The sequence below is a fragment of the Anopheles merus genome, chromosome 2L (genome assembly GCF_017562075.2).
Source record: "Anopheles merus strain MAF chromosome 2L, AmerM5.1, whole genome shotgun sequence".
Lineage (NCBI taxonomy): Eukaryota > Metazoa > Arthropoda > Insecta > Diptera > Culicidae > Anopheles > Anopheles merus.
This window is the reverse complement of record NC_054083.1, coordinates 40,367,403-40,392,721: the sequence shown is the minus strand read 5'-3', so window position 1 is coordinate 40,392,721 and position 25,319 is coordinate 40,367,403. Positions and strand designations below refer to the sequence as shown.

Sequence of the window (25,319 nt, the reverse complement as noted above, 5' to 3'; positions counted from 1 at the left end):
AAGATGCAATTTAAAATGCCTTGTACATAAATTTATATGTATATTTACAAAAACGAACTACAATTAAATTCAAATAGTACAATTTAAACAGACCATTCTAGTAAAGTGATAGCTTTCGTTTTACTTTTCATGAGTCAATGGCATATAGGGGTCAACGTGCAAGGACACCAGGATAAGGCAGTAGAAGCAAGAGATCATAGAGCACCCACACACTGCTTACTGTTCATCATATCTACAATTTTCACTCGCACTTTATCATTTCACATTTCGATGCACCACCGCGCTTAAAAGCAATGCCATTGCAACAACTCCTACTTATTTCGTAAATAACGTGAATTTCGTCTCCCACCATTCGATAGTGCGCTGAAATGGAAGGCAGACAGCAAGCACAAGGGAGCAACTTTTGCAAATACTCAACCCCCCAAGCGCAACATAAACTGGTGTTGGCATCTACACATTTGCGTCCTTTCAATTAACTGTCCGGATGGTGCAAATCGGAATCGTTCCAATGTGTCCCCAATTTTCCCTCCCAAAGGCAACCAAAACCGAAAACACGAACTGCATCTTGAACCGAACGAGCGAGAGATAAAGAGAGAGAGAGGGCGAGAAACACAGTTCACATTGTAAGTGCCGATCCAATTTTCCTCCCCCCCCCACCTCACGGGAGTCACCAAATTGTGCCAAAGCAGAAACGCAGTGGTGGGACATGATTTCATCTTCAACACAACGAACTGATTTTTTTTGCCAACGCATAAACGTCCTCTTTGCTTGCCTCTGCAGCTCCATTCGCATCCTTTCGCAGCATGGAATCACGCAGCCAACGTTTGCTTAACCGCGCCACCCGTTTAGGGGGGGGGGGGCTGGGTGGCTCGTATGAACGGAGAGGTCGTGTTTTGCATATAAATTGCCGATTGCCATTACAAAATGCTGTCATAAATCTAACGATAATGTGGCAGTGATTAGCGCGCCCCCGCGTGCAGGCTCTTCACCTTCTTCTTCTTCTTCTTCACGCCGACCCGATCGCACTGCCAATGGTCAAATGTAATATGATGCATGCGAAACTTACTGCATACCACAACTGCAACTATTGCAGCTATTGTGTAACAATAAAGGGGCGAAGGATGAAGCAGGAGGTTTACCAAATTTGCATACTATTTTGTCGATGTTCGCCACTTTGCTAATGTTAATGCTCCCGTGTCGCCCGGTGCAGTGTCGGGTGTACGGGTGTACGAGAAGGACATTAAGGATTGCTCCGCATCTCGGATTCGCGTGCATGGCTCGGAATAATGTCAATGTCTCGCGGGACAGCGAATAGCTATTATGATGATGATGTAGCTTAGAGAAAGAGAGAAAGAGAGAACATAAGCAGTAAAAAGTTAATGGACAAATTCAGGGAGGTTATCTAAACAGGTTGACCCATTTCTTGGCGGATGTTAGATAGTTCGTGCATAGGAATTGTTGTACGAGCTGAAATGTTTTCTAATCAAACATATTTTCCAAAATACAATAAATATCTAGGAAATAGTAATGCAAACATGTTTTTAGCTATTTTTTTCGAAACAAAATAGTTTTAAGAGAAATTCCTAATTAAATTGTGAGTTGTTTAAAAGCACGACCAACGAACGATTTAAAAACAAAAATTTCAACGCCTCCTTCGATTGCACTACGCTGAACGGTCAAAACTACAACTTACTGTCAAATTTGCTGCAAAATTAAGTGAAGGAAAAGCTTGTAAAACCAGCAACTATTTCCCATTTTGTCGGTCTAAATGGTCGGAAATTAAATTCAAGGCGCACGAAATGTGTTCCAACAGCACAGCTGTGTCATACGTATGGCTGCTGTTGATAAACATCTCGCGAGCGTTCAAATAATGCTGTTCACACTGGAAACTGACCCGGAAGACTGTATAAATATTTAACCAACAAACCATCAAAGGTGGCACAAAAAGAAAGAAACGGACACACCCCGTAAAATCAGTATTAATTAGTCATTTCGGGTCATCACATGATGCACGGCATGCTTTGAAGATTTGCTCCCCAAAATACATTAGCAGAGAGAAGAAGAGAAAAAAAACGATAACATACGCTTCGAAGGATTCATTTTTGGACCTTCCCTTAATTAGGACTCAAACACCGGATAGCTTGAAAGAGAAAACACGAGCTTTAGTATGGTATCTCAACACTATCATGAAGATCATCATCCGCAACAGGATTCCTTCGTACTATCGCTCCCACAAGTCAACTCAATGCCCGTCTAAAATCCAACCCCCGTTTTATCCAATGTGGTACGATGAAATCTGCTTCCGGACATTGAAGGGCGGCGCCATCTGCATCTCGGCAACGTTACTGCTGCAGTCGATTTTGTGGATCGTTTGTGAAAACTGAGCACAGGGTTTTTCTTGCACCATTCCTCGAGCCAACCGAACGAATGGCTGTGTAAGAAGCTTATGGCCATTCGCTAGATGGAAGAGGCAACCCGCTGGCAACGAACCTCAGCCCCAGACCTTTAGAGCATCCTTTCGATCCGCTTATCGGGGAGCGAATGAGATCATTTTTGTGTGTGTGTGTGGCTTTTCTTGTCCTACATCACCGCTGCTGCCAGGGGGACACTCCGAAATGTGGAATTGCAAATGATGATGTACCGTCCCCGTCGCTTCGCAGGTGATGTGTGGTGTAAGGGAGCGGTACGCTTCATTCATTATGCATAGCTTTTATTGCATTAATCAGCTAGTGTGAGTGGCAATGAATTTTTATTACATGTGCAAGTGTCTTGTCCCACTTTCGCTTCACCACGGGACGGGACGAGCAAAATTTTGGGCACCAGGATCGTACCGGATGGTCAGTGAGCAGTTGCCGGTACGAACGTACTCTTATCTTAGATCCAGCAACACACACACACATACACACACATATAATCCTTCGATTGGCAGATGCTCGTCGCTTCGGTCACCCATTGGAATGGAAGGTGTTAATGGCCTTTTGTGTCATCCTCGTGCATGGTAATGCAGGCCAAAAATTTAATCAATTTCAATGTCCATCCTCCTTTTTTACGGCAAAGGAATTTGAGTGTAAAATTTGAAGCATTAAAATGAAATATGATTAAATGTATCCGTCAAGCACACCTGAGCTCGGCCACCGAGATGATCCGCCACGGATCAAACGCTCTAATGCTCTAACAACATTTGGTTGCAAACCGGAACGCAGCACGTTGCGAGGAAAAACTAGCTCGCATCCATAAAAATTAAGTCGTCAGGCAGCGCCAGCATCGACGGAGAACGGTGCCACTGTAACGTTATTAAATTACGTGATTGAAGTTCAAATAATCGCAGCTGTGTGGCAATGGATGCAATGGGTGCAATGGACACGGTGGACACGGTTTGCTGGTTGATGTTTTGCTTGGCTCTTGCAAATTGAAGCATCACACGGTGAATGCATAAAACGTGCCAAAGTTCACCCCGAACCACCGGGGTCTGTTTGTCATCCCAACCAGGAGATTGATGGTAATAATGTTCACCCATAGCAACACGTTTTGCATATTTGCCACCGGAGAACACGAAATGAACCGGGAGAGCTGATTCGGGTACACGGATCGCTCGTCTTCCGGCTAATGCGAGCTCGTTGCTAAAATAAATCCCGCAAAGCTGCCGTATCGCAACAAACGTACCAAAAACCACGTGGCAATTGGTGCAAGTTACGTGCCCATTGTTGAATTGTGTTATCAGACCTTTCCCCCTCCCAAGCTTCGGAGGTCTAATGCAACGGGGTTAAGAACCATATGGAGGTGTGTAGCTGGTCGAAAGCGAAAAACTGTCCTCCTTCATCCACCAATAGCGCTTTCATGGATCTTTTTTTCCAGGGCTAGAAGCATTATTAATCATTAACCCCAAATGTGTGATGCAAATATTTCAACCCATTCGGTCGCACCACCGACACCGACCGGTATGGATCGTGTGGCATGTGGATTTGCTCCCTTACCAGCGGGGAGGATTTTGCGCCCAATCGAATGGGCAAAGCAAAGTGCAAGAAAGTTGAAAGTAACCCAGCACCAGCTGGTGATTGCAAAAAGAATAGTATATCAGTGCACCAAGCAGCAGCAGCAGCAGGAATGTCCCGAGAAGAAGAAGGACACCGTTTGCACCGAATCATCCCGAACCATTTGGCTTCGAAAAGCTAAAAAGGTCATACCGATCGCCTTGTGCGGTGCAGGACTTTTGTTCGCTCCGGGTTTTGATCCACACCCCTCCCCCCCCCCCCCCCCCAGTGTGCCAATTGGCACTCGGCATGCAATAAATCTTTATTATGGGATGATCTTGCCACCACCTGCGAAGCCCCTTTACCATTGCCAACCGGGGATTGTAACACGAATGGGCGAGATGGGCTAACTAACTAGCAAGAAATGGGATAAAATATGTGCAACAGAGCAGTGCTGGGGCAAGTGCATTTTTCATCGCTTGCATTTGCCCGTCTCTGCCACACAATCCCGGGGGCCATTGGAGTGTGTCTGTGTGTGTGTGTGTTTTTTTAGGGGGCAGTCGGGCATCGCTGTCATCAGTTATGGATGATGTGAGGCTATTTCTTGTGCTTGTTTCGTTCGGAAATGGTACCAATTTTGTTACGAAAGACAAAATAATACAGACACACACACACACACACACAAACTCTTAAATTGGCCACGTTCGGATACCTTCATTTCCTTTGGACGTCATTTTTGAGGCGCTGCAAAACCTTCACCTGCTCCTCCATGCGCCGTATCGTGTCCGCGTACACCTAAAACCGTTGTGAGAAAATAGGAAGCCATTTTATTCGAAATACGTCACATAAAAACCGCAAAACGAACTATTTTACCTGACTTGAGGAATCGCTTCCAATCAGCCCTGGTAGCCGTTCTCGGGGGCGCTCTTCCATCTTGTCGCGCTGTCGCTCGCTGCCATACGCCGCAGCAGACGCTACCTTGCGCAGCTCCGACACCGTCCGGTACGCGTACTCGTTCGCTCCCGCCGGCATACCGAGCGACGAGTATGTCTGTAGTATGCACCGGTACGCGATACGCGATTAAAACTTGCTCCTGTCTTCAAACAAAACCTCCCTGGTAGGGGTCGCTTTGCTAAACACGGGTGGCCAGCCAAACTTACCCGATCAATTTCGTCGTAAAGTTTCAGCTTCTGCACTGCCAGCTGTTCAAGCGCCACCTGGTACCGCTGATCGAGCGGCCGGCGCACTCGCGCTGCGTCGGGTTCCGTCCGATACCGGCCCAACAGTTCCAGCTCCTTCAGCTTAATGTCCTCCTCGGCAAACAGCAGATCGGTTTCCTCCCGTTGTCGCTGGGAAATTGGGATTGGGAGAAAAAAGGGCATTGAAGGAAAACAGGGCGCAGATAGTTTCACACAAAGAAACCCCGAATAGATACCAGCAAAGAAGAAAAAAAACCCAAAGGAATGGAAATTGAACGCAAAGAAATTCATTTTTTTACCAAACACTCTTTGCCACCGCGCTGGGGAAAATAGGGACGAATTCGAACCATTCTGACCTACCTCACGGGCAAACTTGTTCAGCAGCGCATCGAGCTCCCGCTCCCGCACCGTCGCGTCGTTGATGAGCTTCGCGTTCGCCACGTCGAGCGAAAGTTCGTTTTCCCGCTCGCGCAGCTGCTTCCGGTGCAGCAGCAACAATTTCCGCTGCATCTCGACCCGCTGCTCCTCCCGGGCGATCGCTTCCTCGAGGTTGCGTTCCACGGCTACGGGGAAAAAAGGAGAAACGAACGAACAGCGCGTGTTAGCAGCTACCTTGCCAGGAAGGTCTTCTTCGATTTCTCGTCACGGATGTATCATCATCAGCATCAGGGAAAGGGCGTTGAAGGATGACCAAGAATATTGAGAACATTTCAGCACACTTCGATCCTTCTTTGTCCGTTTCGAAGAATGGCAAATAACGCGTTTCGCATGCTTTTTTTTTTGAGAAACAGTTGCTGTATGCCGGCCTACTCTGTTGGTATTACTAATTCAGGGAAATGCAAGTGCCTTGTTAAACCTTAACGACATGTTTTATGTCGTGAGTTCCCGGGAAGAGACAAAATATACATATTTGATGATATAGATTTAAGTGACAGCATGTCCCCGGTTTTGCCAAAGACAAACAGCACCAGGGTACATGGGTACATTCTAGAGGGAAGTTGCCAGGAATCTTGACTACCAAGGAGCACACTCAATTTGCTGGAGCAGTATTTGTGTTACCGGGACAGCCAACATCCGGCGGTCCATGTTTTCATTGAGAGGTACATCCAATTTTCTGGAAGCTGTTGGACATGAAATTGTGTAGCAAATTCCTGGTAGCAAAGGGGGTAGGGGAGCGCCCAGTGCTTAAAGCTAGGCAACCAATGCGCTTATAGGCGCATTCAACTTTATATTGCAAAACGTCGCAATTATTCCGCATTGGGATTCGGTTTCGGTAGGAAAAACGCCATAACTTTAAGCTGTTATTGTGCGCACCCTAACCATTGTACTCCAATAATGGGCTAGAGTTGGATATGATCGAGAAAAAAAATCGGAGCCAATTCCAGAGGGTCAATCAAAATTGTCGAAAACGTCCGGACATGTCCATAACCGTTCGGAATCGTCCAGATTCGTTCAGAATCGTCCGGAGTAGTGATGGGAAAAATGATGTTTTTGTCGGTATCGAGCTCGGCTAGTTCCGAAGTTTTTTGGAATCGATTCCGGAAAGTAGGTTCGGAATCAGTATCCGCAATCGATACAGGAATCAGAATCAGCTCAAGAACCGAAATAGGCTCTGGGATGGGAAACGGCTCCGGAATCAGAATCGGTTCCGGAATCGGGTCTGGAATTGGATTCGGTTCCAGCAACAGAATCGGCTCCGGAATTGATTCTGAACATGGAATCGGAATCGGATAGGTCCGATTCCGAGCCCCCACCACTTGTTCGGAGCCGTCGGAATGCCGAAGATTCCGACGTTTCCTATAATTCCGACAACTTCGACAATTCAGGTCAATTACAGACGATCCTGAAGATTCCAATAATCCGACAGTTCCGACAGACGATTCCAAGCGATTCTACACGATTCCGGGCGATTCCAACGGATACGGACGATTCCGGCGATCAGATATTCGGTCCGAACGATTCCGATAATTCAGATAAATCCGACTGTTCCGGATGGTTCCGGCTGATCCAAAGATTCTGAAGGTTTCAATAATTCTGACGGTACAAAACGATTCTGCACAATTCGGGACAATATTCAGCAATTCCAGACGATTTATAAAATACAGACAATTCCAACAATTCCGAAAAATTCAACAGTTCCGGACAATTCCAAAAAATTACAGACGATCTCAAAGATTCCGTCATATATGGAGGTTTGGGGAGATCTTTCAATTCCGGACATTTACAGACAATCTCGAAGATTCCGACAATTCCGACAAATCTGACGATTCTGGATAATACCGACGATCGGATGTTCAATTTGAGCAATTCAAATCCGACAACACTGGAAGATTCCGGCCGGTCAGTGATTCGTTCCAGACGATTCCGGACGATTACAGACGACATTCCAAAGATTCTGACAATTCCGACAAATTCAACAGTACCGAACGATTACAGACGATTCCGATTCCGGACAGAGGTGGCGGAGTCCTAATCGCACTAGCCGGAATTGGAGTGGAACCGTCGATACATCAAGAGAACCTATCTCTATAATGGACAAGAATTGCCCGTAAAACGTGTTTTTAACATGGCCGCTTTTCAGAAGATTTTGTAAAGCATATGAGAAGCACGTACGCGCATGCTGCAACAAACACACACACACACAACACATCACGTAAGCCGCTTATTTCATGCCAATGCATCCATCGCGCCTGGACAATGGACAAGGAACATCCGCGGGCGGCGAAAAGGGGACGCTTCTCGGTTTTCGGTTGACTTTAATACGATTAAAAACAAAACTCCCCACGGCCACTCGGCACCTCCACCGAGCCACTCACGGTGTTGCGAGATGACCACCCCGAAAGGCCAACCCATTTCTCCGGCAACTAAGCTTGATTGCTCATGAGCCTGAATCCGGGGGAGGGAAGGGTGGGCTGAAAACGGGGAGCCAATGACTCCACCACGTTCTTTTCCATTTGCCGTACATCCACGTGGCGGTTACGCTTCGTCAGAGCGTGGATTTTTACCTGCACTTACCCTTCACACGCTGCTCATGCTCCTGCCGCACCAGATCGTTCGCCAGCCGCTCCCGCAGACCGTGCTCCAGCTTTTCCAGCTCGATAATTTTCCCCTCCAGCCGGCGCTGTTCCGCTCGCAGCGTGTCCGTTTCCGTGCACCGCACTTCGGTCAGCTTGTGCGGAAAGTTGGCAAAGCTCGCGTACGTACGGTGGGAAGATCCCTTTTCCGACGCATTAGCCGCCTCGCCGGAAGGTGTCGGAGAGGCGGTGGAGTGTGCCGAAAGCTCCTCACTTTCCCCAGCGGGCGAGAAACAATCGACAGCGTTACTGGCCGCACTGTCACAAGACGACGGTTTCCACCCGTCATTGACGGTCGGCAGTGTGGACGGCATGTTGAGCGGGGTAAAGGGTTTAAAGTAGTGCCTCGGATGGGCAGCAGCGGTGCAACGTTCCATTAGGTCGTGCGCACGCCCTACCAACCGCCGCACATCGCCGAACGCGCTCGATTGATGGAAGAATATCCGTTCCACCGTTGTTGATCCACCGTCGGCGGTGGCCTTCAGCAGCGTGCCCCGATGGAGGCTGCTGTACGCGGCGACGAGAAACACGCCAAAGCACGGCTCGTTCGACAGCACGTGATCCCACAGCGTTAGCCACTGGTTGTCGCCATCGGTTCCACCACTGCAGCAGCGCACGAACGCGCTCTCCATCAGCGGCACTGCGTACGTTCGCGGCGCGACACCATTCCGCCGGTAGAATGCCATCAGCCGGGGCTCACAGTCGGCCAGCACGTTCTCGACCATCGCCAGATAGTTGAACGGTTCGAGCGGTGCGTACTCGAACCAGTGCTGACACTGGTTCATCAGCACGGTGGCCACCGTTTCGAACAGGGCAAGTGCATCGGTTGGCTGCTGGCGGACGAACGGCAGCACAAAGCTCGGCAGATAATCGATGAGTCCGAAGGCTGGGCACCAGTGGGCCAGACAGGAGACGGTACGCTTTAGATTGCGCACGGTACGCCGATCGAGCCCGGCAAATCGCTGCTCGTAAGAGGCCACGCACGGATGGGAGCCGCGGTTCAGCAGTACCGCGTAGCTGGCCCGATCACCCGGCAGCTCTAGTAGTGTGCGCCAAATGGTTGCTCGATGCTTGGCCGGATATTCGCCGTACTCCCGCAGTATCGGTAGCAGCCGATGTTTGGGCAGTGTTTTCGAGAGCTGCAAATTAAACACGCAAAGAGGGAGAGATAGAGAGAGAGAGAGAGATAGAGAGAGAGAGAGAGAGAGAGAGAGAGAGAGATAGAGAGAGATAGAGAGAGATAGAGAGAGGAAAAAGATACTAAATTGTAATGCGGATGAAATGTATGTAAATCGAATTAGTGATGGGAAAAATGAAGTATTTATCGGAATCGATTCCGGAGAGTACGTCCGGAATCGGTCTTTGATTCGGAATCGGCTTCAGCAATCAACAATCGGCTATCGACATTGGTATCGAAATTGGTTCGTCCTTGGAATCGGTTCCAGAATTGGAATTGGTTCCTGGATTATATTCGGTTCTGGAAAAGGTTCTTGAATCGAAATTGGTTTTAATATTGAAATTAGTTGGAAACAATTCCGAATATGGAATCGGTTCCTGAATCGGAATCGGTTCCAAAATAGGAATTGATCCAGAGCTAAAATCGGTTCCAGAATCTTGTTCAGATTCAGAATCGGAATCAGAATCAAAATCGATTATAGAATCGAAATCGGGTCCAGAATCAGAATAGCTTTCAGAATCGGGATTTATTCTAGTATCAACTTGGTTCCACACATAGTATCGGTTCCAGAATCTTATTTGGTACTGGAATCAGTTGATGAATTGATCAGAATATCGAAATTAGTTCCGGATACGGAGTTGGTTCCGAATACAGAATCGATTCCAGAATTGGATTCAGTTCCATAATTGGATTCATTCAATATGGATTCAATAAATGAAATGAAATGAAATTTCCAGAATCGAATTCAGCTCCAGAACCGGAATCTACTTCAAAATCTAAATTGGATCCAGAGTTCCATTCAGTTCAAGAATCGTGGACGATTCCAGAATCAGCATCGGCTCGCAAATCAGAAAATTCGAATTCAGTTCCAGAATCGGTATCAGAATTTCATAAACCGTTCGTTTCGTAAACGAAATCGTTTCCAGAAAGGAATTCAGTTCCAGTTCCATGAATACCGGTGCCAGAATTGAAGTTGGTTTCAGAATCGGAATCGGTTTCGGAATCGAAATCGATTACCCATCGGTATCGGTTCCTGCATCGAAATCGATTACCCATCCGAATCGGTTCCAGATTGGAATTCAGTACCCGTATAGAAGTTAGTTACATTGTTTCAGTGCTGATTTCGAGCGCCCATCACTACACCAAACCGACCGGACGTGGTGTCGCTTGGACGTCATGTAATTAGATGCAAAATAAATTCCAAATATCCGCCAGAACCGAGGCTTAGCACGGGGAAGGTGGGATGCTAAAACCTTAAAACTGGCACCCACCCCAAAGCGTACTCACCTGCACCTGGAGGGCGTTTATTTGTTGTTCTAGCTTCGCTTTGCGTGGTGACCGCTGTAGCCGACCCAAACTCCCCGTGCAGGACGACGTACCGCTTCCGGGGCGTTCAATTTTCCGTGCCGCCTTCCGGTGGTGTCCCATTGCCGATGCTGCTGCATCGATCCGCCGGTACGGGTCCAAGTTGTGCAGCAACACCTCACCACTGCCGAGAACGTTCGCCAGCATGCGCCCGTTGGGAGCGAGGGCAAATTTATAGCAATTATGCACCACACCACCACCACCACCACCACCACCACTGCCACTCGCAAGCGGTCGCAGTACGGAAGGATTATTGTCGAGACAGCCGGCATCGTTGCCGAAATTTAGCAGCATTAAATCATTGCCCGTGGTACGCACGGTGAGTGTGCAGCAGCGTGCTCTACGACCACTGCCGGCGCTCTCACCGGCCGGCAGGAATGCAAACTGTGCGATAAACAAATTGGACAGCGTAACCACCCGGCAGACGAGCCACGAGTCGAGGGCAAGGAAGGCGAGCGTGCTGTGTCCGCACAACGCCACGTAGTACTGCCCATCCTTAGTGGGCTGGGCGGTCGTTATGCGTCGACCGGGCGATACCATCGCTTCGGTGAGACGCTTTACGGTCAGCTCAACACTATCGGGCTCTTCTGCAGCGCTCTCAGAACGCTGCCGCTCGAAGGTGATCGTTTGGGCTGGGGTGTTCTTACGATAAAGCTCGATAAGCCGTGTGATGTTTAGCTCTTTGACGAGTTTGAAGTTGGGCCGGTACACCCGGACAACCCCCTCGGTGCTGTGCGTAATCAATGCTGGACCGGTAGGTGCCCCGAACCAGTGCCAAGCGTTCGGGCGGAACGAGTTGTTCGCCGCCAGCCCGTACCGGAGGCAGGCCAGCTCGGCAAAGTCTTCGCGCGAGTACAGTTTGGCGCAGTCCTGCGATGCTGCCAGCAGATAGGTGCGATCGTATCGTTCAAATGCATCGGCCGGTGAGGATATTCCGGTTGCTTTCGAGCGTAACTTTGCGGTGGCGTGGTTCGGTGAGGAGCTGGCGAGATACACAACCCGACCCGGATGGGCATTCAGCTTCCGGGCGCAATTGTTTTCATCTGTACAAAAAAAGGAAATTGTATCTCAACATGAGTAATCAGGTAGAAATACTTGGAGCAGTGGAGAGCTTTACCCAAATCAAGAATAAACACCATCCCGTCCTTGCTGCCAAGGGCAACTAGATTACCACCGACGAGTCCTTCGATGATGGTTATGCGCTTGAGCTGCTCCGCAACCGCCCAAAACCGCTGGCCAACCAAATCGAACACAAATACATTGTCCCTAAAAGCGAAGGAAAAGAACTATTAGCTGCTTTTACGGCCAAAATGGGGCTTCTTTTTCTCATCTTACCGATGATCTGCTGCAACCAGCCGTTCGTTGTTCGCAGTGAATCCGGCCGCTGTGAAACGTATCCGTACCACCGTCCCTTCCGTCTCGTTCTTTACGGTATGGTGAAGCCGCAACAGGACACTACAAAACGGAACAATCCAAAAGATGAAGAGACACAAAGCAACGAAGCAATATCGTACTCTACTTACCCATCGTTCGAGGAGTTGAATTTAAAGCTCGCCTTACCGGTTCCCGGCTTACCCAATTTGCCGGCGTTCACTTCCATTTCCATTTCTTCTTGACTACTGGTAATCCAATTACTTCCTTCAGCACAGCTTAAAACGTCAATTTCTTCAACAGCGGAGCATTCACGAACGCCCGCACTTTGCGTTGTTTACACTGACCTGCCCCTTGGAAACGAATGGGGCATTCGGTGACGTTCCGCTGTTGACGCGCGTCGTTGTCATGGCAACAGGTTGCAGGCGGACGGCTTGCAAATGCGTTGAACGCCGCGCTCACACCAATACATACGCAGCAAAGAAAACAGCTGACGCGGTGCTTGTGTTTTTACATGTGCGGCATGTGGCGTTGCCGATGATGGCCCTCGTCGCTAGGAATAGCCCTAAGCAACGCTGTTTGTACGAGGTATACTGCGCAGCGCAATAGCCGAAGTGTGGCGCTTATTCATGCATTCAACACGTTTGAGCAATGTAGTAATTTGTATGTAATTTTTATTTGAATTATTGAAAAGTTCTTTTTTTAATACAGCTCTTCGCTTAAGGTTTACTTGAAAAAAAAAACCCCGAGACACAGGTTCCAAAGTCTGTATCGATTTCAGAAATAGAATCCGTTCTACAATCTTAATCAGTTTCATAATTGGAATTATTTCCAGAATAGGAATCGGTTCCAAAATCGGAATCGGTTCCAGGATCGAAACTAGTTCCTGAACCGAAATTGGTACAGGAATCGGTAACAGAATCGAAGCTAGTTCCAGAACCAAAATCGGACCCAGAATTGGAATCAGTTCCAGAATCGTTTTGGAATTGATAATCATTATCCTTCGGAATCGGTTCCACAATCGGAATCGATCCCAGAATCGAATATTTTCGAATGACCTCTTAAACAGTAATAAAACGGTATTTTTTCTTTCGATTTTTTAAAAACAATCTTGCCTTTTTTAATACAGCTCTTCGCAAAATGTTTATTAAAAAAAAAAGACTGTACGAATCCGAACAACGAGGCGCCGGAAAAACAGAATAATATGAATGAAAATGCAAGCCATATACATACAATGATGAAGGGTCAACAATGGAATGGGGCGGAAACGGCGTCCAGCAGCATCGAGATGATTGGGAAAATAATTGACTTTTTGACTTAAATAATAAATATATCGATATGAGCGCACTTGGTGTTAGCATTGGTCTTCGCTTTCGTCTTACGTGTGACGCGTCAGCAGACGCATCGGATCGAATTAATCTGCACACACACACTTGTGGAAGAGATCTATTCACGTGTCACGGTGGTGCCAGCTGCAAAAACAAAACATCGTTGCCCCACTCGACCCGAACACAGCTCACCCGCTTTATCTGCGTCCTGCCCCTTCCTATAGTACTGCGTCGTCATACGCTGGGTGCGCCTGTGAGGTGGGAAAACTACCGAAACACCCTTTCCTTCGAACCCCTAAACCCTAAGTCCCTCTCAATAAGCTTAGAGGAAGTGTGTCGCGTATAGTTCGTTCTGCTCTAAATTCTTGCTGTAAATCCCACACACACACATGCGTCTGAAACTGCGAAACGATAAGCTAGCAGCATGTCCCTTTCCCTTCCAAACTCTCTCTTTCTTACTCTTTCAGTTTATCTATCCTCTCGCAAGCACGTGCTTTTACTCCCCATTTTCTTATCACACATAATGTAGCGGGTTCAATGAAATGATTTGCTTCCAACTTCTCTAACAAACAGTTTTACAAAGCGAGTTCGAGCCATCGTCACCCACCGAGCCAGCAAACACAAACACCACGGGGGACTCCCCTGCTTTCGTTTCTACTATGTCATCTAGAAGAGTTGAGTGGTGTTTCTCGCCTTTGTTCATGTGTGCTGGCTGTGTCGGAGTGTGTCTGTGTGTCTGTGTGTATATGTGTATATAAATATAAAAAGCTATCACAAATCTGTCTGAAATCCCCTCGTTCTTCACAGGCTCGCGCGGTTCTCCGTGAGCGCGCGCGGGCGCACTTGTCTATGCGTCATGCCGGTGTGCCCGGTGTAGAGAAGCCGTGTTGTCGTGTCCAGCGGAGTAACCGTGTTAATAGCAGCACCAACCGACCCGCTGCTCGTCACCGTGCGCTATGTGGTCCCGGCTCCAGGAAGGCGTCTCCAGCCTGCCCATACCGTCGCTTAATATACTGTCATTTTCCACCGGAATGCCCATCTGCACGACACCGTTTACTCCTGGAAGGAGAAAAATAGATTAGCTTTTGTGTGCGAAGAAAAGCAAGACGGAACGTTTGCGATGGCTTACTCGTTGAATATCCGGACAGTACGAGCGAATCGTTCGATTCGTACCGCTTCAGCGACGAGCAGACGTCCTCGCCGGACAGTTTAATTAATCCTACCGCTATCGATATGAACACTTGCTCAATACCCTGTGCACAAGCCAACGAAAAGAGAGAAAATGCGGCATTAAAAATCCTTTCAAATGCATAGATACGCACACAAACACACAGAAAACGTAGTACCTGATCGTGTAAGGCGGACGTTTCGAAGTAGTTGCCCCCGATCGAGTTCGCGTACAGCATAGCCTCTTCCCGGGAGACGGCACGTTTCGCTTCCAGGTCGAGCTTGTTGCCGACGAGCGACAGTACCATCGGTTCCTGCACGTTCCGTTGCAGCTCCTGTACCCAGCCCTTGATTTCGTTGAACGAGTTGTACTGCGTGAGATCGAACACGAGCAGGGCGGCGTTCGCGTTGCGATAGTACAGCGGGGCCATCGCTTTGAACCGCTCCTGGCCCGCCGTATCCCAAACCTGGCCGTGGTAAGATAAATTGTAAATAAAGTAATGGAAGTGTGTGTGTTTTTTTAAATTAAATTACATACCTGCATCTTTACTTTAAAGTCCTCCAGATTGACCTTGCAGGTGAAAAAGGACGCACCGATCGTGGGCGATATTTCCTTCGTGTACACGTTCGAGACATACCGCACCACCAGGCTCGTTTTGCCCACACCTGGACGGATAAGAAGGATGGAGAATAAAAGCATTAATATATAAAATAATCATAAAAGGTACATTTCTCATTCAATGTTCAGGACACTCATGCAAACATTCAACATTCAGCGGCAACATAGAATTGTGTTGTGTTTCCTTTCATTCCTTTCAGCCCAATGACGTCTACACAGACAACAATATTAATGAGATAATGAATTCAGCAGTGCTTCTGCATTCCTTATGACATGAGAGCCAGATTAGATTTGTCTTTATAATGCTTGTCGGTAATAATCATTCCCATCAGGGATGATTTTGACGTGAATTTCGATATGAGCATGCCCCTTGCGTTAGAAAATGAGGTGGTTTAAAATAGTGATGTGCCCTTTCAAGCGCACCCACGGTTCCGATCCTACTCTGGCTATTGTTAGTCCGACACTGACTCTGGCAAAATCCGAAGTAGTAGTTCCGCACGGAGTCGGAATCATCCTTAGTCGTCCAGAGTCGCCCAGAGTCGTCCAAAGGCGTTTGGAGTCGTCCGGAGTCGTACGGAGTCTTCTGGAGTCGTTTGGAGTCTTTTGAAATCGTAGTCATTCGGAGTCGTCCGGAGTCGTCCGGAGTCGTCCGGAGTCGTCCGGAGTCGTTCAGAGTCGTCTGGAGTCGTTCAGAGTCGTCTAAAGTCGTCCAGAGTCATCCAGAGTCGTCCGGAGCCGGCCGTAGTTGACCGGAGTCGGAGTTATTCAGAATCGTCCAGAGTAGATCGGAGTCGGTCGGAGCAAATAGGAGCCGTCCAGTGTAATGTACTTGTGATTAGGGATTTCATTTTGTTCTGTTTTTTTTTGTATTTCACTTTACGCGTGCACTTCGTATACAGGCCTTTGTTTCGAAAGCCGACTCCAACCGATTCCGGACAACTCCGACGACTCCGGACAACTCGAGCTCTCAACTACTCCAACCGATTCCGGACGACTCCGGATCATTCCAGGCGATTCCGGACGATTCCAAACGATTCCGGATAAAACTGAGCGGACCTACTTTCCGGAGTCGCTTACGAAACTATCGGAGCCGGATCGGAGTAGACTCTGGAATTTTGCCAACATTACCCATCACTAGTTTGAACCCGAATCAATTTCGCAAACTCTGTTACATGTTGCCAAAGTGTTAATTTCATACGTCCCTTTCTCTCTCTCTCTCCTTCACACGTGTTAAGATAAGAAATGCGGGGTCTAACTAAAGGGAACACCCTGGAAACCGTGCGCTGAAAGCCGATATGCTTTCGGATACGGGAGCAATGGCAGCAAGCAAACAAAATAATGCAAGAGGAATGAAGTAAAGGGAAAAGCGTTTCTGCGAGCCGCTTTCTGCACTGATAAGCACGGTCACGGGTACTGGCTGGAAGGTGTGCGCGACCGACACACAGAGACTGGGCGAATAACAAAAATCCGATACTTAATCCACGGGCGAACACGGTTGCGGGCAGGTGGGTTAAGGGGGGGAAAAAACTTAATTTGCAGTAAGTAACGCCGCAACCACCATTCCTCGTATGGAGCGAGATACCGAGGCAGGTGGATATGATAGAAAGGGGTTGTTGGAATAAAGGGGGGGGGGGGACTCCACCAGAAAGTGTAGACGCGGAGCGAGTTAGAAAATCCGGAACGTGAAGAAAGATGGAGAAGAAACAAAATGTACAAAAAAAAGGCAAGGCGTTTAATGCTGTTGATGATGGTGACCACGCTTGCGGCGCTTATCTTTCATGCCCAGGTCAGATAGATAAGAAGAGATGTATCGTGTATCGCGTGTCTTTTTTCTTTCTTTTGTTGTTGTGGAAGAATCTAGTGTGCCATGAAAGCGAAAGCTACGGCTGTACAAACAGCGATTTGATGATGGACCGTCGTCGCGGTCGTCGTCGTCAACCGTCGTTTGGTGCTGGATTGTACGCAGCAGCAGCAGCTGCTGCTTCAAAATCAGGGGAAGTAGAATGAAAGCCACGCTTCTCAAGGTGAAGGTCAACCCCTCCCACCCAGGGGCCTTCCTAGCTCTGTGTGTGTCAGTCTGTCTGTTTTGTGGTTCCAAAAGTCCCCCCCCCCCCCACCATTTTCCTCTCACCTTGCGATCCAAGTACGACAATTTTTGCTTCGATCGCTTTCATGCTGGTGAACTTGTGTGGATGGATGTCCTCTCCGAAAACCGCCCGTGTGTGTGTGAGTGTATCTTCTCCGCCGGGCCACACACTCTTAAGGGTTGCCCCCTCTGTTACAGTTACACGGGGGGGTAGATAATTCAATTATGCTTCGACCAAATCGCCACCTGCTTGCTTTGGGCACCCACCAGATTAGTGGCGAGAAAGGCTAAGGAACTGGCTGGGGAGTCTTTTCTTCACTCTCTCTCTCTCTCTCTCTTTCCCTGTCTTCACTGCCTGCCGTAAGAAAACACCAGTCACTGGGGGAGGGGGAGTTGCGGGAGTTATAGGGAGTAAATGTTAGGTGTCTTTCGCAGCATCCACGTTAGTTACATCGAAGCACGTCACGACGAGCACGAGCACGACAACCGTACACACAAGGCGTTACGTTCCGCGGTACACAACCATGCCAACACGAACCCGTCGTTACACGGTGGAGCTCCCTCGCCTCTCCTCTGCTGCTTCGACCGTTTCCACCACCTGCCAATGCCGTCAATTCGCAGTTCGGTTGCTCCGCTCGGTGCGCTGTTGCTGCCAATGCCTGCCAACCGACGGCACCTTTCACTCATAGCGCACGGGGGCCAGCATGCGTACGGAAAACTTGTGCCAAACGGGGGTGTGGAAGGGTAGCGAACAGCAACCAAAGAAAACTTCGAGAACTAGAAACTCCGCTGCGCAACAGGAACACAAAACACACGAAGCTTCACAAACATGCTCATCCGGAGGGGGGGGGGGGGGCGAGTTGGTTTTTTGGAGAAGGTTATCAAACTTGGTACACAAAAATCACGCTTGAATTTTCACGCAGGCACACGAAAAACTGTTTTTTTTCTTTTCACGGTTTTCCCGTAATCACTTGGTTTCTTTTTCTTTTGGTCCGTTTTCACACAGCCGTGGGGTGGGGGAGAGGAGTTTTCACACAGAAACGCACGTTCCGCTTTCCTTCTGCTGCGAGTCAGCCAGTCGTCTTCTTGTGTGTGGAAAATCCTTCCTTCTCCGTGTTGACAATAGCACTCTCGTTTCTTCGTGGGTCAGCGTTTTTTGTAAACAAAGGAGCGAGCGAGCGAGGACGGAGTTTGACAGATGAACGGCCAGTCGAACGGATGGAATGAAGGATTCAAAAAACAGCGTTGCTCTTCGAGGTTGTTTTTTTAAGTTTGATCTGTTTTTTAAACAAACAGCTGTTAAATTTCATTCTTCTATTTTCATATCTATATTAATCTCAATTTTAAAACACAATTTATCTATTTTCTCTTCTCGGAAGCATTTCTTATCGTTTTTCTGTCAAACCTTTCAATCTACATGCCTGTCATCACGCAGCGATAATCTTCACTGCCCCGTTTCTGTGTGCAACAAAACATTTCCTTTTTCGACAGTATTATTGCTGATAAGGAAAGCTTCCTAAAGTGATTTAAATCGGATTTTCCCTCCCCTGTTCGGTGCCATGTTCCTTTGCAGCAGTATTAGTTGATCGGTGAATCAGGTTATCCTACAGAATCTTTAAACAATCCGTACCACTTACAGCCGAAAACACAAACCCATCTTCCGGCACCGATCAGCATCAGAACTGCCCCGCCATGAGCGATCCACAACTGCCAGAACCGGAAACTGACCGGGAGGAGGTGATGGCCCGCCACCGCAAGGAGAAGAAGGAACTACAGTGCAAAATACAATCGATGAAGAAGCTGAAGGTGGACAAAAAAAGGAAGAAAGAAATCCAGGAAGAGATTGCGAACCTCGAGCAGGAGATAGAGCAACGGCACGCGGAAGAGCTGAACCGGCTGAATCTTACCGACGCATCAGAACAACCAGCGGCCCAAGAACTCCCACCATCCACACCACCGACTAACGGCGGGGATGCAAACGAAGAATCTAACCCGGAAAAGCCGGAAAAGCCGGAAACGCGACTCTCAAAAGCACAGCGCCGCAGGGACAAGAAAGCGCAGGACAATCGGGATCGCGAGGAACAGATCAAGCAGGAGTCGGCGCTGCTGCAGAAAAGCTCCCCCCGGGTGCTGGAGGACAATCGCATCAATGGGCTGCTGCTGAAGCGGGGCATGCTGTCCCACGCCGTGCCGGCCGACGGTGACTGTCTCTACACGGCCATCAACCATCAGCTGGTGCAGCGGGGCATCGGTTCGTACAGTGTGCCCGAGCTGCGCCGGATGACCGCGGACTATATCGAGGCAAACCGGGACACACTGATCTGCTACATGAGCCATCCGGATACGGGAGAGATGCTGAGCGAGCCCGAGTTCGACAAGTACTGCAAGCAGGTGCGGTCGACCAAGGCCTGGGGCGGTGAGATTGAGATCAAAGCGCTAGCGAGCAGTCTGCGATGCCCGATCGAGGTCATACAGGCCGAGGGACCGTCGACGGTGCACGGGGAGGACGAAAGTGCGGATCGGAAGCTGGTGCTGACGTACCATCGGTTTATGTACCGGCTGGGGGAGCATTACAACTCGACCAAACCGATCCCGGTACAGGAGAGGGAAGGAGAATGAGGATTGATTGCTTCAAATTACACACGAAACACTATTGTACGTCAAAAGAATAAATTAAATATTAAGCACAATGTAGATGATTGATTGTAGAAAGTGCGTTGTTAATTGTTTTAGGCCTGAAAATTCTATAATTTCAATTATTTCCCAGCATTGACTTCCACAATCGGATCAATTTCACAGGAAAACGGTATTGTCGCATCAGCGTGAACAGATCGTTCGGCTGTACGGTATCATAGTTATTGAGTCCCATTCTGCAGTATGTTTTTGGAAACTGAAAATCGAAGAACATTTTCTCGAGAAAAGGGCGAATTTCCATTAATTTAAATGAAAACTTTTCCAAAAACAGCAACAGATATTTGAATATTTCTGGAAGTTTTTGTTTGTTGGCTAAAAGAAACCCATTTAGCAAATATAGCATGCCTTCTCGCTCTAGCGCGATTCGTTGTATGTCGTCGGGTAGAGCGAGCAAGCATGCGCTGCCAAAGAAACTTATCGTTTTTACGTCATTCCTCTCACACGGAGTTTTTACGCACGCACACACACAAACACACCACCACAGTGCTCTCCACGGGAACTGTCAGTTGTGAGGAGGACGAAGAAAAAACAGTTTCTAGAAAATACAAAACATCTCGCAGTCGTCGCAGTTCCGAGAAGCAGCTGTTTGCTCAAGATCCGTACCCGCAAGAGTTACTGCGTTGTGAGACAATTAGCTTTTATCGTTCGCTTTACAATAAGTGTCGCCATTTTTGTGTGGTGTGTGTATTGTGGGAAAAGAAACACGAACCTCTACAGCAGCACACAGTGATGGCAAAGGTGAAATACGACTGGTACCAAACAGAAACGGCCGTCACGGTGACGATTCTGCTGAAAAATGCGGCCGACAAGAACTACTCCGTCCAGCTGGAGCAAAACACGCTCACGCTACGGGCGGACGATACCGAACCGCTCGTCCTGACGCTCTGGAACCCGATCAACACGGAGCAGAGCACGCACAAAGCCACCCCGAGCAAGGTGGAGGTGAAGCTGGCGAAGCTGATCGGCCAGCGGTGGGAAGCGCTGGAACGGAAGGCACCGGAGCAATCGGCGGCGGCTGGCAGTGCGGCCGCGGCCAAGAAGAAGCACGATTGGGACAAAATCACGAAAGAAATCGAAAAGGACGATGAGGTAAGCGGCTGTTGTTCCGCGTTGCACGACGGCTTCCTTGTTTACGTCTCGCTGGTTGCTTTGTTCTAACCGATGCTGTTTTGTGTGGTAAATGGGCTAATTTTAGACAAAGGACGACGTGAGCGACCTGTTCAAGAAGATCTACGCCGACGCTAGCGAGGACACGCGGAAGGCGATGATGAAGTCGTACTACGAGTCGGGCGGCACCGTGCTCAGCACCAACTGGGCGGAGGTCGGTGCCAAACAGGTCGAAGTGAAGCCACCGGATGGATGCGAATACAAAAAGTGGTAGAGCGGTGGCGCACCTCCCACCTCCCCAAAAGGGAAAATCTCTCATCCTCATCGCCGCACTGTGTAAACAACGCGTGTGCCGTTTGCAAATCGTTTCCTTCATCCATTTTGGGCGTGAGTAATACATCGTTCATCTCGATTTATTTATTTGCCGATCGCCGATGCCGATTTATATATGATCGTGAAGTTCAGTCACTATGCTTCGCTGGGAAGAACATTTCTGTCGTGTTTTTGTAGTACTGTTCGGCCAGCTCGGCCACCGGCTTCCCCTTAATACCCGCAAGCACTTCCAGCACTTGGCTAAAGAAATAAACAAACAAAAAAACACGAATTGAATTCAAACCCGCGAACGCCGCCCAGCTTTCCAGCAGAAAGAAAGCCTCCCTCCCTCCTTACCTGATCATGACCGGTTCGCATCGTCCCGCGATCAGTGAACCGGCCTCCCACTTTTCCTTCTTCTTCACCGTAGGATATTTACTGCGGACGTACTTCGAACCGGCATGGGACGGCCGTATCTCGCACCACGGGCTGTCCGTTTCGAGCATGATCGATTCGTCCGGAATTTTGGCCGCCACCGACAGATTTTCCTCCGTCTTCAGTGAACAACCGTTGATCCCGATTGCGTACCCATCCGCTATAAGCGCTTCCGCCACCTCGAGCGAACCGTCGAACGTGTGCACCACACCACGCCGGGGCAGCTTGTCCCGGTTTCGCTGCAGTATGGCGGCAAAGTCGTCGTGCGCGTTGCGGCAGTGCAGGAACAGCGGGAGATCGTATTTGGCGGCCAGCTCGAGCTGCTTCTCGAAGTACTGCTGCTGGATCGCTTTGTCGCAGAACTGCAGCCGATCGTAATCGAGGCCACACTCGCCGATCGCTACCACCTTCTCCCGGTGCTGCTCGATCTGCTGGCAGAGTGAGGCGAAATAACCTTCCGGATCCGGCACAAACTCACCGCACCGTGTCGGATGGCAACCGACCGTGGCGAACAGTCTTTCTTTGAGGTATCGGGTGGGAACAAAATGCAAGATAGGTTGTTAGGGACGTGTTTTGGAGCAAGAATTGAATGGCAATTCCAACCCTACCGTCGTTCTTCACTATCTCAAACGTTGGCGCACAGTCGGCAAGCGTCCCGACCGTGATGATGATTTTGTCCAACCCACCGGTCCAGCTGCGCTCTAGCACATGCGGCAGATCGGGTTCGTGTTTGGCCGATCCGTTGTAGATTCCCTGGTACATCGGATCGGTTAAGTTGGCGCCAATGTCTGAAATGACGGACATTAGTGTAGTGAATGGATTTTTATTAAATATTTGTATTTTCCTACCGATAAACTTCATGATTTTGCTTATATTTGTGGCCAGCAGTCGTTTCATGCGGGAAAGTATTTCGTGTTTTTGTTTTTCCCCTCGATCATCTGCTCGTTGTCACGGTTGGCACAGTGGAAGAAAACTTGTGTATGTTGAGGTTAAAACTAATTATTATCGTTAAAATTGCATTATGCACTTCATTTATTGTTTTCTGTATTATTTTGTCAGTCAATTGATTAATTTCTAAACTGAATTTGCTATTTTGTACATAAAAGTTTATAAAATAACGTCCCCAAGCGAGATGGTGTTATCCAAACCGTCACGAAAACGATAAGTAACGGCGTTACGAAGTTCGTACCCGTAACGCTCAACTGTCACCGAGCTGTAGGAGGGAAAGAAAGAAAAAAAACATCAACAAAACACATCCGAGATTGTTTGTAATTAAAAGCAGCGAAATAAAACACAAAAAGTGTAATAAAAAGAAACCACAACAGCAGGACGACGGACGCTGCGCTTACGTAAAGGCAAACGAACGCGCCTTTTACCGGGACGGAAAATACTCTCTTCCTGCAAATGAGCTTGCACGCGACATGTTCTCGCTGGTAGCAGATTATGGCGATAGTGAGGAATCGTCCGCATCGTCCGACTCTTCCTCCTCCTCGGACGACGGTGGCGGAAAGAAGGAATCAAATCAGCCACAACCGGGCGAAACCATTCAAAAGCAGTCTAGTGATTTGTGAGACAAAAAGAAGCGCTAAATTCGATTGACCCATTTGGTCGCTAAACTCAACCTTCTCGAATTCACAGAAATGGTGACCAATCCAGCCCACTTCCCAGTGCCAGCGCCCTGTTCCAGTCCGGCACGGCTCGCATCCTCCCAGGCAGCGTTTTTAGCAACCCGTTCCGGGAGGCGGAAGAGGCCAAGCTGGCCAGCCTCGAGCGGCACGTCAAGATGGTCGATCCGGAGGCGAATGCGGCCGAGCAGAAGCGGAAGGTGTGCTGGAGCTACAAGAAGGGCCGGTGCCGGTTCGGCAGCAAATGTAACTTTGCGCACGATTCCGATTTGATACTGCGCAAGGGGCAGGCGGAAGATGATGCGCAGGATGGTGCACCGCCGGACGAGGTGCCGGTGGTGATGGTGAGGAAGCTGAATCCACCGGACCGGAAGAAACGGCCCGGGCTGAGCCGTGAGCTGGTGCCACCGAAGAAGGTGCTGAAGATGTACCACAAGGAAAAATACGGGATGCTTAAGTAGGAGGACGTTGCGAGGGATAAACTCCCCCATTTGCGCACGTTTTGTTTTAATGATTTACGTTTTACACGCTTTTGTAAGATATATTGAAGCGTCCCCGAAGGTGGGGGAGCGAGTTTTATTTACAGTCGAGCTAGAAATAGACCCTCTTTTTATGTTCTATCGCACTCCGGCCTCCCGTTTGGGCCACTACCGAACGCCCGTCTCAGTCATCCGAACGATCACCCGCTCGCCCGATCGTAGATAGTTGCTTTTCCACACCTGCACCGTGTGGTAGCCTGCGGACCATCCGCGATGATGCTCGTGTCGCTCGAGAAGTAGCCTCGTTCCGGGCGCACTTTCCCAGTACCGTCCCAGGGCAGAATAGTTACCGTTTGGGCACAGTTTTCGCTTACCCTCCGTCATTCCTTCCACCATGCGGACGGTCAGGTTGATCAACACTATTGCGACGGCTCGTTGCGCGGCCAGTTTGCGCAGCGAGCAGATTAGCTTCGTCAGCAAGCCCAACGGTTCTACGGAGCTTTGCGCATCCTGGTACAGGTACCAAAGCGAGGGCAGGGAATCGATGATGAGCAGCTTTAGATTCGTCCCCTCATCCACATACCTTCCCGCCGCAAGCTCTTCCACCGTCTGGACGAGAAGGTCGGGTGAAAATATACGCTCCACCCGTATCCGAGCCATTGCGTGGCCCAGCTCCTGCTCGGACAGAGTGCGATCGTCGCTGTCCAGGATTTGCTGTACCTTTCTACCAGAAAAGTCACACTTGGTGTCGATGAAGTAGGCCATGCTGCCCGGTTGCTTGACAACGTTCGACGCCATCGTCAGGGAGAGTAACGTTTTGCCCGTGCCGGATTCACCGCACAGCTCGTAAATGTGACAGGGAAGCAGTCCTCCTCCCTGCAGTAGCGCATCGAGCGATGGAACTCCCGTGCTGATTGGGCTGGGGGCTGGCCACAACGGGTACGATTGAGCGTTTTGGCACCGACCGGCAAACTGGTCGATCAGATGATTCTTCACCAGCACGATGCTTTCGGCGGGAAGGTTGGTGATCTTGAGCAGCTGTTCTACTTCCACCTTCACGAAGCTGTACACCGTGGTGAGACGATTCTTTTGCAGCTTTTTGATCACATACTCTGTTAGCAACGGGTGCAGATCGGCGGTTAATTGTGTGGCAGCCATGAACGTTGCATGGAATGTTGTTGAAGGTGAATTGGTGACGCTTTGGGAATTTTTGTTTGATGCTTTATGTGACTGGCAGTGGGACGAAATATGGAGCAAAACAAAACAGAAAACCAAACACAACTAAACATGTGTCAAGATCACACGATACG

At 49.0% G+C, this 25,319-nt stretch overlaps 7 protein-coding genes across 9 annotated transcripts; 3 read left to right on the top strand and 4 right to left on the bottom strand.

The window, feature by feature from the left end:
- Nucleotides 1–4,584: 4,584 nt before the first annotated feature.
- Nucleotides 4,585–12,526, bottom strand: LOC121594323 (TBC1 domain family member 31). Of its 3 annotated transcripts, none has more exons than XM_041917451.1 (9): nt 12,310–12,524; nt 12,122–12,241; nt 11,904–12,052; nt 10,709–11,829; nt 8,186–9,383; nt 5,531–5,733; nt 5,132–5,320; nt 4,845–5,021; nt 4,585–4,766 (listed from the first exon to the last, which is right to left on the bottom strand). In XM_041917451.1, exons 1-9 carry the CDS (start codon nt 12,390–12,392, stop codon nt 4,686–4,688), a joined length of 3,321 nt encoding a protein of 1,106 aa, XP_041773385.1. In that variant the 5' UTR covers nt 12,393–12,524; the 3' UTR covers nt 4,585–4,685. The 3 variants fall into 3 exon arrangements, with proteins under 3 accessions (XP_041773385.1, XP_041773386.1, XP_041773387.1); XM_041917452.1 differs by having other exon boundaries at nt 10,715–11,829; XM_041917453.1 differs by lacking the exons at nt 4,585–4,766; nt 4,845–5,021 and having other exon boundaries at nt 5,228–5,320; nt 8,176–9,383; nt 12,310–12,526.
- A 742-nt stretch (nt 12,527–13,268) lies between these two features.
- LOC121593390 (vacuolar protein sorting-associated protein 21) lies at nt 13,269–18,502 on the bottom strand. Its single transcript, XM_041915687.1, has 5 exons — nt 17,403–18,502; nt 15,191–15,318; nt 14,832–15,119; nt 14,615–14,738; nt 13,269–14,544 (listed from the first exon to the last, which is right to left on the bottom strand). The coding sequence occupies exons 1-5, from the start codon at nt 17,443–17,445 to the stop codon at nt 14,399–14,401; spliced, it is 729 nt and encodes a 242-aa protein (XP_041771621.1). The 5' UTR covers nt 17,446–18,502; the 3' UTR covers nt 13,269–14,398.
- Nucleotides 18,503–18,784: 282 nt separating this feature from the next.
- On the top strand, nt 18,785–20,051 carry LOC121592461 (deubiquitinase OTUD6B). The gene has a single exon (XM_041913910.1). It carries the CDS (start codon nt 19,050–19,052, stop codon nt 19,974–19,976), a length of 927 nt encoding a protein of 308 aa, XP_041769844.1. The 5' UTR covers nt 18,785–19,049; the 3' UTR covers nt 19,977–20,051.
- A 456-nt stretch (nt 20,052–20,507) lies between these two features.
- Nucleotides 20,508–21,780, top strand: LOC121592761 (protein SGT1 homolog). The gene is made up of 2 exons (XM_041914521.1): nt 20,508–21,140; nt 21,247–21,780. Exons 1-2 carry the CDS (start codon nt 20,781–20,783, stop codon nt 21,430–21,432), a joined length of 546 nt encoding a protein of 181 aa, XP_041770455.1. The 5' UTR covers nt 20,508–20,780; the 3' UTR covers nt 21,433–21,780.
- On the bottom strand, nt 21,620–22,868 carry LOC121592759 (putative deoxyribonuclease TATDN1). The gene is made up of 4 exons (XM_041914519.1): nt 22,754–22,868; nt 22,514–22,693; nt 21,828–22,425; nt 21,620–21,731 (listed from the first exon to the last, which is right to left on the bottom strand). The coding sequence occupies exons 1-4, from the start codon at nt 22,800–22,802 to the stop codon at nt 21,620–21,622; spliced, it is 939 nt and encodes a 312-aa protein (XP_041770453.1). The 5' UTR covers nt 22,803–22,868.
- Nucleotides 22,869–23,123: 255 nt separating this feature from the next.
- LOC121592760 lies at nt 23,124–24,155 on the top strand. The gene is made up of 2 exons (XM_041914520.1): nt 23,124–23,472; nt 23,544–24,155. The coding sequence occupies exons 1-2, from the start codon at nt 23,327–23,329 to the stop codon at nt 23,989–23,991; spliced, it is 594 nt and encodes a 197-aa protein (XP_041770454.1). The 5' UTR covers nt 23,124–23,326; the 3' UTR covers nt 23,992–24,155.
- Nucleotides 24,156–24,177: 22 nt separating this feature from the next.
- On the bottom strand, nt 24,178–25,167 carry LOC121592342 (DNA repair protein RAD51 homolog 4). Its single transcript, XM_041913741.1, has one exon. The coding sequence runs from the start codon at nt 25,165–25,167 to the stop codon at nt 24,178–24,180; it is 990 nt and encodes a 329-aa protein (XP_041769675.1).
- Nucleotides 25,168–25,319: the final 152 nt, after the last annotated feature.

What these genes read in the sequence shown, in the direction of transcription:
- LOC121594323 (XM_041917451.1), bottom strand. Translation starts at nt 12,392, where the DNA reads ATGGAAATGGAAGTGAACGCCGGCAAATTGGGTAAGCCGGGAACCGGT. An exon ending in CTGGTTGCAGCAGATCATCG is followed by an intron (nt 12,053 to 12,121) that starts GTAAGATGAGAA and finishes CTTCGCTTTTAG; the next exon opens with GGACAATGTATTTGTGTTCG. An exon ending in TAAACGCCCTCCAGGTGCAG is followed by an intron (nt 9,384 to 10,708) that starts GTGAGTACGCTT and finishes TTTAATTTGCAG; the next exon opens with CTCTCGAAAACACTGCCCAA.
- LOC121593390 (XM_041915687.1), bottom strand. Translation starts at nt 17,445, where the DNA reads ATGAAAGCGATCGAAGCAAAAATTGTCGTACTTGGATCGCAAG. An exon ending in CGTCCGCCTTACACGATCAG is followed by an intron (nt 14,739 to 14,831) that starts GTACTACGTTTT and finishes GCTTGTGCACAG; the next exon opens with GGTATTGAGCAAGTGTTCAT. An exon ending in ACTGTCCGGATATTCAACGA is followed by an intron (nt 14,545 to 14,614) that starts GTAAGCCATCGC and finishes TTCTCCTTCCAG; the next exon opens with GAGTAAACGGTGTCGTGCAG.
- LOC121592461 (XM_041913910.1), top strand. Translation starts at nt 19,050, where the DNA reads ATGAGCGATCCACAACTGCCAGAACCGGAAACTGACCGGGAGGAGGTG.
- LOC121592761 (XM_041914521.1), top strand. Translation starts at nt 20,781, where the DNA reads ATGGCAAAGGTGAAATACGACTGGTACCAAACAGAAACGGCCGTCACG. An exon ending in AAATCGAAAAGGACGATGAG is followed by an intron (nt 21,141 to 21,246) that starts GTAAGCGGCTGT and finishes GGCTAATTTTAG; the next exon opens with ACAAAGGACGACGTGAGCGA.
- LOC121592759 (XM_041914519.1), bottom strand. Translation starts at nt 22,802, where the DNA reads ATGAAACGACTGCTGGCCACAAATATAAGCAAAATCATGAAGTTTATC. An exon ending in CAAAATCATGAAGTTTATCG is followed by an intron (nt 22,694 to 22,753) that starts GTAGGAAAATAC and finishes CCGTCATTTCAG; the next exon opens with ACATTGGCGCCAACTTAACC. An exon ending in TGCGAACCGGTCATGATCAG is followed by an intron (nt 21,732 to 21,827) that starts GTAAGGAGGGAG and finishes TTATTTCTTTAG; the next exon opens with CCAAGTGCTGGAAGTGCTTG.
- LOC121592760 (XM_041914520.1), top strand. Translation starts at nt 23,327, where the DNA reads ATGTTCTCGCTGGTAGCAGATTATGGCGATAGTGAGGAATCGTCCGCA. An exon ending in CAAAAGCAGTCTAGTGATTT is followed by an intron (nt 23,473 to 23,543) that starts GTGAGACAAAAA and finishes TCGAATTCACAG; the next exon opens with AAATGGTGACCAATCCAGCC.
- LOC121592342 (XM_041913741.1), bottom strand. Translation starts at nt 25,167, where the DNA reads ATGGCTGCCACACAATTAACCGCCGATCTGCACCCGTTGCTAACAGAG.